Genomic DNA, 14663 nt, shown 5'->3' on the forward strand with positions numbered 1-14663 from the left:
GAGAGAGAGAGAGAGAGAGAGAGAGAGAGAGAGAGAGAGAGAGAGAGAGAGAGACTACTGTTCAATGTTTTTGGTTCAGGTCAGAAATTTCCCTCAACAGTAGGTAATCACGTAACTCAAGATTCCAGATTAGACTTCCGTACATCTGCTCTACAGCTAAATTACCTGGCAGCTTGTGACCAGCGGTAATCACCACGTAACCTGTACAAAAGCTTATGATCACCAGTCAAACTGCTAGCTGAAACATTACGCACATTGTTAAGCTTGCTATGGGGTTTCTCACAATGTATGACATCCCTCTGTGTATAAAACAGACTTATTTTACAGTGAACTATAGTGAACTGAAGTCCTATCCTCAACCCAGAATCATTTTCTAGGTCCAATTTGAGCTAATTTAAAATTTCAATAAAAGGGTCATATTATTCTCTTATTGTTAATGAACACGTAGCATTACCTGTTGTTTGAAGCTAGCATCTGATGACTTTATCTTGCAGTTCTGTGACGGTCATGAGCTACTACTACGTCCTAGCCACATTATTCTTCTATTATCAGTGATTATGGAACTCCCACGCAAAACTGAAACAGCACATTTTGGACACCAAATTTCAGTCCTCAATTGAGGTAATGGTTTTACTTACCGTTTCATTAACGTATTACTGAAGCATTTATTTTTCCAATTCCAACATTTCCTTCAAGCCAAATTAAAACTGACAAGAAGATATATAATAACTATAATCCGGTCAATAAAGACCAAAATATTCTGAGTTCTGTAATGGAAAATCTCTCTCTCTATCTATCGCTCTTTCTGTCTGTATGTCTTTCTCTCCCTCTCTTTCTCTCTCTATCTCTGTCTACCTTTCTCTCTGTCTGTCTGTCTGTCTGTCTGTCTGTCTCTCTCACTTTCTCCGTCTCCTGTCTACCTCACACTCTCACCGAAGGAAAGCTGCAAAATAAACTCTGACTTACTCCAAACCAAATACAGTCAGTATTATTTTCCATTTACTTTCCTGGAAATAACTTGTGGTGAGGGGGTGGGGGGGAACACACTTTTATCATTTGCAAACCTTTCCTTTTTTAAGGAAGGGGGCAATATTGAAATAAACTGGGCATGAAGAAAGAGAGAAAGAGAAGTGAAGGGAGACAATCTTGTTAGCGGGCTGCTGTAGCCCAGGGAAGATTTCTATCAGATGCACGTATAGGAAGAGGCATCCATTTAGAAAATGGCTTTTCTGCACACGCTGGGCCATTTAGCACACCCTGTGATGACTCCTGTTTGGGCTGGAGATAAATGTACTCTCTCTCTCTCTCTCTCTCTCTCTCATCTCTCTCTCTCTCTCTCTCTCTCTCTCTCTCTCTCTCTCTCTCTCTCTCACACACACACACACACACACACACACACACACACACACACACACACAGATTGCCCTCCCTGTGGCTAGCCCATGGGCAAACTGTGTTGCTGAATCCTGTCCCACAAACTTTTTTTTCACTCTTGACACAAATGAACAAACAACAAAACAGAACAAACGCCTGCCTGAACCGAGACACGCAAACCTGAACCGAGACACGTGAAGCTGAATCGAGACACGTGAAGCTGAATTGAGACACGTGAACCTGAACCGAGACACGTGAAGCTGAACCGAGACACGTGAAGCTGAACTGAGACACGTGAAGCTGAACCGAGACATGTGAACCTGAACCGAGACACGTGAACCTGAACCGAGACACGTATCTGTTTCTCTTCTCACGTCTGGCCAAGCTGCATAAGGCCAAGAAACACACACTGTAGAGCTGAATGGAGCAACCAAGACATAAACAAGTGCGAAAAGAGTTTATTTATATCAACATCCATTTCATCACTTTTATGCCTATGAATAACCATATTAGTCAAAAACAGGCAAGTGTGTGCAGACGCTAATATGATGTTATACAAGGTAATTTGATTTACTTTGGTCTTGATGCAGTTGTTCGGAGCAAATAGAAACCAGGATTAGAAAAGAATCATTGCAATCTGCCATTATAGAAGCTTCCACTAGACAGAAATGGATGCTAACATAAGCTTATTATGTAACTAATCATAAAAAACGCAGGAATGACTTTCCTCTTCAGTATGACCAGATCCATCATCCTAATCTAGTTTTATGTGTATGACAACCTCTGTGATTTCCACAATTTCAGAGATTATGATATCAATACTCCTGAGTTCTCCAGATCTCTGCATTGCTGCCAATAACCACCTAGCCACTAGCATTCTGTCTCACTCAATCTCGCTGTCATTCTCTCTCCCTCTCATTCTCTCTCTCTTTCTTACACTCTCTCTCTCTCTCTCTCTCTCTCTCTCTCACTTTCTTTCACATACACACACACACAGTTGGTAGTGCCAATCCATATGCCAAGAATCAGGCTCTCATATTGAGAGACTCGACACAAATACAGCGTGACTGTGTGTGAATACGAGTGTGAGTGTGTGTGTGAACGTGTGTGAGAAGAAACAGCTTTTGCTGTCTACACAACTCCTTGGTGCAGACCATCTCTGCCTGTTAATCACTGTCACTGTCATTATCATTCAGCAGCACAGGAAACACAAGTTGTTAGCCTAATGCATCAAATACACTACGTTCAAAACAAAACTGATTAAAACTGATTATGATCTGAGTATAATCAGAACAGACTCAAGGGTGTGTTTCACATTTCTTTAACACAATTATGCCTTTAGATTTTGCAACGTGAAACAAGTTTTTAATGGACGAACAAGATTCCTGATTCCAAAACCACAACCAGTCACAGAAAGAACAGCTTCAATGTATATTTAAATAAGTATCTGTAATACGTTCCACAGATAAAAATGTTACTAGCAATGCCATACCAGCATAGTACTGGTATACTTGTGAAGTCTAGCTGATGATAGAACACTGTAAATGATACTGCCTCCACAGAACAGAGCTGTAGTAATGTAGTTAGTAGTAACGTTAAACGGTGGTAATGTAGTTAGTAATGATGTTAGACTGTGGTAATGTAGTTAGTAGCGATGTTAGACTGTAGTAATGTAGATATGAAGTTATGTTAGACTAGTAATATAATTAGTAGTAATGTTAGACTGTGGTAATGTAGTTAGTAATGTTAAGATTGTAGCAATGTAATTAGCAGTGATGTTAGACTTTAGTAATGTAGTTAGTAGTGATGTTAAATTGTGGTAATGTATTTAGTAGTAATGTTAGACTGGAAATGTGGTTAGTAAATATGTTAGACTAGTAATGTAATTAGTAGTAATATTAGACCGTGGTAATGTAGTTAGTAATGTTAAGACTGTAGTAATGTAATTAGCAGTGATGTTAGACTGTAGTAATGTAGTTAGTAGTAATGATAGACTGTGGTAATGTAGTTAGTAGTAATGTTAGACTGTAGTAATGTAATGAGTAGGGATGTGAAACTGCAGTAAAGTAGTAAAGTAAGTGTGAAAGATCGGACCAGACTTACTGATTTCATCTGCTGGGCTCCTGTCACCTGGGGAAGGACCTTCTCTAGTTCCTTCTCTATACGCCCAGCCCAGTGGATCATGCTGAGAGAGAGAGAGAGAGAGAGAGAGAGAGAGAGAGAGAGAGAGAGAGAGAAAAGAGAGAGAGAGAGAGAGAGAGAGAGAGAGAGAGAGAGAGAGAGAGAGAGAGATGGAGGGATGAAGAGAGCGGTAGAGTGAAAGAGAGGGAGAGAGAGTAGGAATGAATTAGAATTCAGCATTTAAACCTAGCTGTTGAAGTCTGTGTAAAACTTACACATAACAAAAAACCCCCTTCATCTTGGCTTAGCATCTCGCGACAGGCACGGAGGTGAATGCTTCAGAAGGTTCAGTAATTACGTGTACAGCATGGACATCAAAGAGTGGAGAACCAGTTCAGTTCAAAATGCTCAAACTGCAATTAACTTTTCGCAGGTTTCAAAGATTGCGACTATTTGCTGTTAGCCTGCGTATGCCATGAATTAGCAGGCAACATAAAAGCAGTCCAGCCCAGAGCCTTAAATGCTATGGACTAAGCTTACTTCACACACTAAGCTTACTTCAAATTTGAACACATCAACAGTGCTCCTTATGGCATTCACATTCACATTCATGGGTATTCACATTCACATTCTTTCGCATTATTCTAAGTTAGTAGAAGTTACAGTGTCAACTATGGCAAATGTGACTTTTTTTTTTACTCACGGATAGTTTAATTAGGTGCAGCTATCTTAGTGGATACAAGAACACACTGCAGCTCAAATACTGACATGCACCACTGGTCAGCCGACCTCTGCCTTTTAATCACAGGACACTTTCTGACCACAGGACCAGTGCTAACCCAGCTAGGTTTGGGTGGCAGACCAACACATTAGCGCTGTGACTGTGTGTGTTCTGTGTGTGTTCAGCTGGTGTGATGATAACCAGCACTGTAGTGTTGCTGGGATTTCTGCATGTGCCAGTGTCACTGGTGGGTCGAGACTGGGCAGCTCCCCAGTAGCGTCCAGCCAGCAGGGACCCTGACGTCACAAACTGGCCGGTGCGTTTGCCGGTCCAGTCTTCAGGTAGCCGAGGCTCCATTCTCACTTTCCTCCTGCATCTCTGCTTCATTTGGTCCAGGACGCAAAGAAACATGTTTGTTTTCTGTGCGGATACAAGGAGAATATGAAGTGCCTGGGTGTTTCTAAGGACCTTGGCTATAACATGGTTTCTCAAGCCAGTCCTCAAGACCCGACAGATGGTCCACGGTTCTGATGGATCTCATTGGGTAATATGTTCAGTGCATTCACTGCCTGCAAACAAAGGCAGCTTCAATGTATTTTTAATAAGAAAATTCTTGGAGCGTTCAGCAAGGCTGAACTCAATGACCTGAGTGTATTTATACATATAATTTGACAAAATAATAGTGTGTGAAAATCTTAGGTCAGCCAAGGTATTTAAAGTTATTTATCTGGGTTGTGTTTATTTGTACATGAATACACACTAAAATGGTACAATAGTATTGTAAATGAATAGTAATACAACAAAATGTTGTTTTTTGTTTGTTTGTTCGATTGTTTTGATATTTTATGTGATGGATATTCATACGTGAACTTGTGAATAAGATTTCACTTGCATATCCTGGGATATCTTTTTTTCTCTTGAGCAAAAAAACACACACTGCCCTGATATATATATATATATAACCCAACTTAAGACTCTAGTGCTATACTCATTGTTTGCATTGAGACAGATACTATGCATTTCAGTTAAATCATGTGGAACCATTATTTACTAGAACACTGATGGTTCAATCGGGTCAAGAATCCTGAGGTGTAGCTTTGTGAATATTGTACATTACTGAAGGATAACAACACATTATTTGCCCATCAAAATATACAAAATGTAAACCTGTAGCAGGGGTTTCATAATTTCCCAAGAACATCACTATTATGTAATGGACAGCACTGTCAAAACCAGCACAGATGTCAGGAAGAGATGAAACATTACGCTTGTCTACAATTTAGTTTCATTTCAACCAAAGCCGTATCTATGCTAGATACTATCTGTAAGGAACTCATTCATATGTATAAAATTGACTTTTCCAATCATTTTGCTACAAGTGGCATGTTAGGTCTAAATGCACTCTATCATTCAGAGGGTGTGATTCTACACGACTTAGTAATGACTTCATTATAGATTTGTAACAGGATTTAGAAAGATTCTTAACTCTAGAAACCAGTAAAGTATATCCAGTACCGGAAAACAATGTTCCGTAGCAGTTTCATATTAGTAACAGCCATTACATAAACTCCAAATCACACCAATAATTCTTAGGCTTGGAATCTTGCTTGGGTTTGTCCTATGTGCAATATTACAATCAGTTTTACTGATAGTGGAACATTCTACAGTTACCGGCAATCCACAGAAATGCATTAGCTGCCAGTGGGGTATTTTTCACATTGAAGCTATCAGACATTGGCAGACAACACAGTAGTATTGCAGTGTTACAGGAACCTTATAACAGCATTATCTAAAACTACTTAATGGTCTGAGATTTGCAACCAAGGCCTGCAGTCTGAAATTAGCCTTATCTACAGTATGCAGCCTTAGAATGTCCCCAGAGTATGCCTGTGTGTGTGTGTTTGTCTACGTGTCTGTGTTTATACATATCTACTGGAAAGTATGAATCCAACAACAATTTCGTTAACATATAAAATAATAACCTAGCTTACTTTTAATGTTTTATACGAGTGTGTGTGTGTGTGTGTGTGTGTGTGTGTGTGTGTGTGTGTGTGTGTGTGTGTGGTGTGTGTGTGTGTGTTTGTGTTTGGGTGCGTGTGTTCCTCATTGCAAATATATGTCTTTCCTGTAAGGTCAGTCTTCTTAACCTCCTCCTGAAAGTTTTCTCCTAAAGACACCCCCCCCCCCAAGCTCCTGTCTGTCTACAGCATTAGCAGCAGCTGGTTGGCATGGAGCTGTGGTCTAAGTAGTAGTTTACAGGTGCTGGCACAGGAAACAGCCTAATGCTGACAGAACTGCTACTGTAAGCATCCCTAGAACTGGATAAACGGAGCCCAGCAAGAATTAAGAGATCAAACATATTCAGATCAGTGCCGTATATCTCTCCATCTACATACACACACACACACACACACACACACACACACACACACACACACACCAACGCGCACACACACACACACACACACACACACACACACACACACAGATACACACCACCGCGCACACACACACACACACACACACACACACACACATCACACTCACACACACACACACACACACACACACACACACACACACACACACACACACACCCCACCACCACACACACACCACACACACACACCCAGAGCACTTAACACAACGAGATGCCTAACTAGAGGCTGGGGGGGGGGGGTAACAACGTATCCAACAGAAATACACAGAGCGCAGGCATATAGTGCATAAACCACAGGTTCCTGACAGTCTGGTCATCAAAAGATGATCTTTGTGGTGAGACATGACCTAGAAAATGATAAGACCAGGTATTGTCAACTATTCTACAGTAAACAGGTTTTATGAAACATGCTATTGTCAGAATGTTGTATAATAAGTTAAATTTACCTCAGGAGGCAGTCCTGGTATAAACCGTCAAATATACAGAGAATGAACAAAATAATGGAAACGCCACAGGAAAAAAGGGGCCTTTGAAGTTACTAAACTTCACTAAACCCACTAAACACTAAACTTGACTGAACCCAGTAAACACTACACTTCATTAAATCCAGAACAGTAAGCTACCCAGGTCAGTCTTCCCAGGATGCATTGCAACTGTGCAGTCAGCTACATCTACTTATAATCACCCCTTTGATATCTGAATGTTCAAAGCATCATGAAGCAACTAACAGAGCTGCACAGAAGCCAAGCCATCACTCCTGAATTACTGTATTATACGCGTCTAGGGGCGCCATATTTAAAAAGACACCGCAGCATACGCACATACAGACACCATCAGAGACAAACGGTGGAATCTAATTAACAAGCACATACAAATGTTGAATGGCATAGTTGAAGAAGTCCATACAGCTTCAACAATTTCATTTTGACACATGAAATAATAACAGTGTCAATGCCCTCAGGACAACCAAAGAAGCAAAGCAACGCCCAGCCAGGCTCTGCAAAACCACTATAGTCAACGCCACACACCTGGAATCATAACACCATCCAGAAGCCACGAGCCCAAAGGCACACGGAGGCGTGTGAAGATCACAAAACCTGTCACTGCTTTGCCATTGTACATTTGGAGAAAACAAAGGAGCAGGTCAGACGTCCAGGAGGAGGTCAGGCATCTAGGAGCTGGTCAGACGTCCTCCGTGGTCAGATCTAGACATCACTGAATGTTTACAGGAAGTGACGAGGGTAGGATTCCTACCCTTAATCCTTCAAGGAACAGGGAGCTCTTTCTCTTTGAGGAGAACTTCAAGACCTTCCAGTAGATCAAGACCTTTGAGAAGTCCTTCCCATGAGAATGATATTAATGCATTGGTGCGTGTTATTTTTTCACACTGTGTACATTATTACACGTTTAACACAACTTCCACTGTGAGACGCACGTTTGTAGCTTCATACACACACACAGTTTCAGAACAATATCAGACCAAAGTGCACAGAAACAGAACTGAAGAACTACAATTAAAGCAATTACAACAGCAGTAATAATACACAAACACAATTAGACCTCTTTAGCACGGCCTAGGAAGCGGTTCATACTAGAATCCTTGGAGCCAACCAATCACATGCCTACACTCTGTGTGCAGTTTCCCACGTTTGGCCAGAGCTCTGTAACCAGAAGAACGGGCGACTACGCCCGCCTCCATTCATCTTCTTCATCGGCGGGTTTGTCGTTTAACGTTGCCACCACAAAGGAAACGTCAGTTTGAAATGTCAGCCTCATTTGAATGACAAGGACGGCGAGATTAGCGGAAACTGGGTGGTGAAACAGGAGAGAGACTTCCAGACGGGCGGCATGGGGCCCGTCGGTACCGCATCGGACTGCTGGGATGATCAACAGGTTCTCGCCCCAGGTGAAGCCGGCCAATCAGGAGCCAAAGGCAAGGGAAGTAATAAGGGCAGGGTTAAGGTCTGATTACAGCTGCTGAACGCAACAGCAACGTAACAGCAGCGCAACAGCAACGTAACAGCAACGTAACAACAACGTAACAGCAACGTAACAGCAACGTAACAACAACGTTACAGCAACGTAACAACAACGTAACAGCAACGTAACAACAACGTTACAGCAATGTAACAACAACGTAAAGCGTGGAGTGTGAACGGGCCCGCACTGTGTTGGGCTACAGTAAGAAGCAGGCGCGGCGGGTGTTAACAGAGAGATGTGGGACGGGTGTGGATGTGGGTGTGAGGAAGCGATCGAGTGAGACAGCACTGCTGAAGTGGAAGTACCGGACCCGACAAGCCATCGGGGGGGGGGGGGGGGGGGGGGGGGGGGGGGGGGGGGGGGGGGGGGGGGGGGGGGGGGGGGCGGGGGGGGGGGGGTACAGAGAGGGCGGAGTGCTCCGTGGAGCTCTGACCCTAAGCACTAGTGACAGCACCTCTATCCCCCAAGCCAAACACAGGATGTGTGTGTGTGTGTGTGTGTGTGTGTGTGTGTGTGTGTGTGTGTGTGTGTGTGTGTGTGTGTGTGTGTGTGTGTGTGTGCGTGAGTATGATGGGAGGGGCTGTACATTCAGGTGCCTGATCTTTTTGTCTCGTGCTTTATAAATGATGTCTGTGTATTTTCTGAAATAGATGGCTGCTGATTCTCTTTATAAAGCTGGGAGCCTCCTGCTTAGTGCTGTGAAGTGTATGCGTTTGATAATGGGGAGAGTGTGTTAAATTGGGCGTGTGTGTGTGTGTGTGTGTGTGTGTGTGTGTGTGTGTGTGTGTGTGCGCGTGTGCGTGTGTGTGTGTGTGTGTGTGTGTGTGTGTGTGTGTGTGTGTGTTGTGTAGGGATATGAATGTATGCATGTGTGATGTCTCTGCTTCACTTCACTTGTAATCTTTTAATCTGTCTTTCTGTCTTCATTATTTCCTGAAGCCTTCTACATTAGTTCAGCTCTCTCTCTCTCTCTCTCTCTCTCTCTCTCTCCTCTTGCACACACATACACAGACACACACTCACACACAGCTGCACATGCCTCACTAACCAGCCTGTAAAATTCCTTTTTTTCCCTGCAAATTAGGCAAAGAAGCAGAAATGTGTAAATGTGTAATGCCAAGGCAATGTTTTACAACAACAAAATGGTGTAATGCTTTTACAAAGTTCCACATGTTGATTATTCTAACTATAACACAAAACTTTAATAAATTAACATAAACATAAACTTTAAAAACTATAAATATTGTTTTTCTTCAAATTCTAAAATAAAGTTAGGAGACTATCAAGGATTAAGGATTAGGCATAACATCTAACAATATTATGTCCTGAAACTGAGAATGATCCTAATCACACACAGGGCCTCAAAACATTACAGTTGTCGTCGACCCCCCAATACAGTGATGTTTAGCTTCATCGTCTCTGTTTCAGTGTAAACAGAAAGTGGCAACATGGAGGCAGGAAGGGTTTCAGAGACCAGAAGAGCTTTACGGTAGCAAGGTTTGGATTTCATGTAGGACATTGTCTGAAAGAAAGATGGCTGCTGAATGCCATGTCAATTTATTAGAAGTAAATAACTGTTAAAGTGGGCAAAAGTGGGAATTGGTCAGTGTTGCCTCTATTACAATTGGAGGTCTAAGGTACAGCATTAATATCAGTGACTCTATAACCTGATTATAGATTGTAGTGTTAGCTACACATGATGAGTAATGCAATCAATGTTCATAAGAAACATGTTTCTATCAACTGAATAATATATTGAATCATCCTGTTGAGCTGAAATAATCAGCTTTTATGTACTGATTTAAAATTTCATCAAGTTCAGAACCATGGACAGCACTGTCAATTTTGTAACACCTGCCTCTCAATCCCACTGTTCTGCTCTACCAGAGAAACTGAAACCGACTTTCAGAACCATGGAGAGCGCTACGCCTGAAGTTTGCAGAAGTGTTCATTTCAGATAGCCTAAGCTGTTTTCATCTTACTCTAAACCTGAATTCCACATCTTAGCAGTCTGCAGTCTTACTATGAGTAGACTGATCAACATGACTGATCAAATGGAAACAATATTATGTGTAAACCTTATTGATTACCAAAAGTAAGTAAAAATCCATCAATTTAACATAACAGACTTCACTGACTCCATAAGTATCAAATATATCTGAAAGGTATTTTCTAGATAAGCAGGCATTGCCAATGGGCAGGGAAAGGCCTTGCCATAGACAAGAAATGACTCAAACAGTGTCATCTTCTATTTGTACTATTTATTTTCTATGCTTCAGTGTTGATTTCCTGCCCTAATAAAATATTTAAATGATGACACATTAAACAGTGAATGCCGTGTGTCAACCACACAGTTCACTACCAACATAGTCATTGTGAGAGGCCGTCCTGGTCCCCACCTTGCCACAGTATGACTCAGACATGGTGAACAAGTCTTAAATCTTTTCAGAGGAGCGAATTCCAGGCTGACCTACATGGCCCAAGCCAAATGCCCTATTCAAAAGAGAAACATTTATCTCGAAGCCTGCCGTACATCAAAAGGGTTTTTTCAAGGCCTTGACATTTACAGAACAACGAGCAATCCACCCATTTTCACTGTCTGTGACTTCCAAATGGAGGGATTAAAAATGTTACTTTTTACCATTGCTCACTGGAAACAGTGTGGTTTGGACCGTATGCAAACCACTTGTATTTAATTTTCCACAGCAAGTCTGGTAAATGAACCTAAATGTCAGTGACACTTCTTGGCATATGATCTGTCTTTGTTTCAGGGGGGGAGGGTTCCAGTGATCAAAGAGCTGTGTAAATTGAGCTTTGGAAGGTTGTAGTACAGCAAGCAGAAAAATACACAAACCCACAGAGACAAACACCTGTTGCTTGCTAGGACTTCATCTACTTTGTCCTAAAGAACAGCAGTTGGTTAGGAGCCACAATTTGCTGCTTTCAAACAACATAACAGCACCATTCGCTGCCACCCTCTCTCTTGCGCTGCACTCTTTACAGGCTGACGGGCATATTAGGGTGAAGCTACACCACCCAACACAGCTACACAACACTTTCAGTTGAACTGAAATATATTTCTAAGGTTGATTGATGTTCTCAACGCCATAATGAAAGTTTACCCATTATATAAATAAATACTGACGTTCATAACTGGAAACTACTACAAACATAATGCCAAAAGGCTTTTACTTTAACCTGAGGACAAATGATGGAAGCTTCTCGAATCCTGAATCCTGGATGGGACAAAGTTATGTATGTGGAATTTAGACAAGTTAGTTTGTTCTGTAATGGCAAAGGAAACTGAAACTAAATGATATTATATCACAGGTAGTAGTTTCTGATATTACTTAAGTGTTTACAATCATATCTTTCATTGTATAAATTATTACATAAGAGATTCCTCGTATGCAATCAAATGCAAAACCAAGTGCAATCGTTATAGATGTTGGTTTAATTCACAAATCACATAGGAGGGGCATATGTGTGGGACCACATGTATGTGTGGGACCACATGTATGTGTGCACCGCGGCCAGCTTCGCTCCCGAAAGACAACCAACAGTGCGGTGGAAACCAACACCCTCGTCTCGGAGAAGTCTGACCGTGCAGCCTGTGCGACTAAGGAATAAGGAATTCTCTTAGACTCCCAACGTTAGGGCTTTTAACAGATAAGAGTGCAAAACTAGACATATATATATATATATATATATATATATATATATATATATATATATATATATATATATATATATATATATATATATATAAATTAGGAACAATTTCTATGCAGGACAGAGAACTGTCATAATAAGCAGTCAGTCCACTTACTTCAAAAGTGCTAATCAAAAGATAGACAGCCATGGGCAATAGTATCACACGGGTCACTTCGCCTGATCAGCCTGAGTGTACAATTTCAATTAATAACTGAAGGAACGTTAAACTTTGAAGCACCCAAGAAACGCAGCATTGCCAAAACGCCCACAGTGTTGCAGAGACGGTTCGGCAAACACATATTCATGCTTCACATTGGCAGTATCTTTAAGGCACATGTCTGCTGAAACAATGTCTCTGTCCGCTACAGAACAGCCACATGTGTTATTGTATAACAGAAGTAGGAACAATCTAATTCGCATAGAAAACGGATTCACCGTCATCGCGAACACGTTTGGTAATATGTCAGCAAACCAGGAAGCAAACAATAATATGTCCGTGGTGACGCGCAGAATGGAAATATTCGCCCGCTTCGCTCGCGCTGCTATTAATCAATAATTGAGCGCGAGCTCTTCGGTATGGGGCGAACACCTGTGCGTCGTCCTCGCGTGCGACCCCGCGTGCGAACACAAACGTGCACGGTTTCAAAGACGCGCCCTTTAAACACACACATAAACCCGGGCGCGACGTGTGCATCTTCTCACGGACGTTTCTGAGCCGAATCCCGGGTCCCGGGTCCGTTCGGAGGTTCCGTACCGACCTGCCCCCGGTAAACAGCGCGCGCTCGCGCCACCTGCCCCCAATTCGGCGCTCGCGCGGCGCTTGTCCGGCGCGTGCACTTACGTGTAGTGCTGGGGGAAGCGCAGGTTCGCCGTTCCAGGCGACGACACGCTGATGATCAGGAGAGTTTGGACGGATAACACGCAGAACACACTCGCGGGCTGTGCGCGGAACGCCATTTTCCATTAAAAATGCAAGAAATTGGGTTAGATGGAGAGGGCTCGCGCTGGTAGGCTCTCAGGCGCGCGCCGCTGGGGTTAATGCCTGCTCTTAACACCGTCGGAAGGGTTCTGAAGATCCGAGGCGCTGTTAAATCTCGATCCGAACCGGAGTGGGGGTTGGCCGACCGAGACTGGATCCGAAGACACGGACGCGTCGAGGCTGCTGCCGCCACTGGCGCTGCGGAGTTTCTGCGCCTCTCCACCGGAGCGCACGGAGAGAAAACACAGTCACTCCGGTGTTCCCGTCAGACGGGGGCGCGCCAATAAGGCGGAACTTCCAATTCCACCAGTCAAACGCCAACCAACCACAAAAAAAAAAACGGTTTGAGCCTAAAAATGTACTGAAAAAGGAATATCTTTTTTTCATTAATTAGTACAAACCCTACGGGAAGACGTTATGTCTCAATTAGAAGCCCCTCAGGATGAAAGCAGACCGTTTTATTCCCACAAAACTGTCAGGGGCCTGGTCTAAGTTTTGATACAAAGATAAGAAAGAACGCAGAATAATGAAGCTTAAATGTTCTGTTTATGATGGATAATTCACATATAAACAACGTGAAATGAAGGTCTTTGAACAAAAATAATTAACAGGTAAGTTGTTTCACTAGTAAATTGAAACTACGTGTTCTGCCTGTCTTACACAAACATTTAACATTCAAATGTAATACAAATGTTAAGCCAACAAAACAGACGTTTCAATATGGCTGTTTTTCTTGTAAATCTAAGAGCCCCTATAGGACTACCAATACACACAGACATACACACATTTATTTCCTGTACAGACACACTCTTTATGTAAGTGTGTTTATATATTCCATTCTTCAATGTGTACTTGAGACATCAGGCTGCGGTTTCAGTGTTGATCTGGGTGTCTTATGTGGTCATTATCTCTTACCCTGGTCAGTAGAGGACAGATGAGACATAGTGTCTTATACACCAATGTCTCTTAGGTGCCCTTGAGTATTGATTCTCTCTCTCTCTGTCTCTCTCTCACTGTCTTCCACTCCTGTGTTGTAGACATGTGCGCACACACGAGTGTGTGTGTGTGTGTGTGTGTGTGTGTGTGTGTGTGTGTGTGTGTGCGTGTGTGTGTGTGTGTGTGTGTGTTTGATGTGTGCATGTATGTAATCATGGCATATTTGATTGTGATTTTTAAAGCTTGCTCTGTCTGCAGTTACAAATTCACCCACTTTAAAGATTTCTTGCTTGTTTTCAAACAAAACAAATGTCGATTAATGACTTAAAATACTTGTTGACAGTGCTGAGGGTGCCAAAGACAATATTGAGTCCTTTAAAAAAAACGTATTCATTGTG

General features: G+C 42.3%; 1 protein-coding gene across 1 annotated transcript in view; it reads right to left on the reverse strand.

The window, feature by feature from the left end:
- Positions 1-13567, reverse strand: part of LOC143521123 (voltage-dependent calcium channel subunit alpha-2/delta-2-like) — a 53346-nt gene extending 39779 nt beyond the window's left edge. The window contains exons 1-2 of the mRNA XM_077013684.1: positions 13192-13567; positions 3478-3559 (exon numbers count right to left, since the gene is read on the reverse strand). Of these exons, the coding sequence (XP_076869799.1) occupies positions 3478-3559; positions 13192-13307 (198 nt within the window). The 5' untranslated portion in view covers positions 13308-13567. The remainder of the gene's footprint in view (positions 1-3477; positions 3560-13191) is intronic.
- Between the last annotated feature and the right edge of the window lie 1096 nt (positions 13568-14663).

Source organism: Brachyhypopomus gauderio, chromosome 8, assembly GCF_052324685.1.
Source record: "Brachyhypopomus gauderio isolate BG-103 chromosome 8, BGAUD_0.2, whole genome shotgun sequence".
NCBI lineage: Eukaryota > Metazoa > Chordata > Actinopteri > Gymnotiformes > Hypopomidae > Brachyhypopomus > Brachyhypopomus gauderio.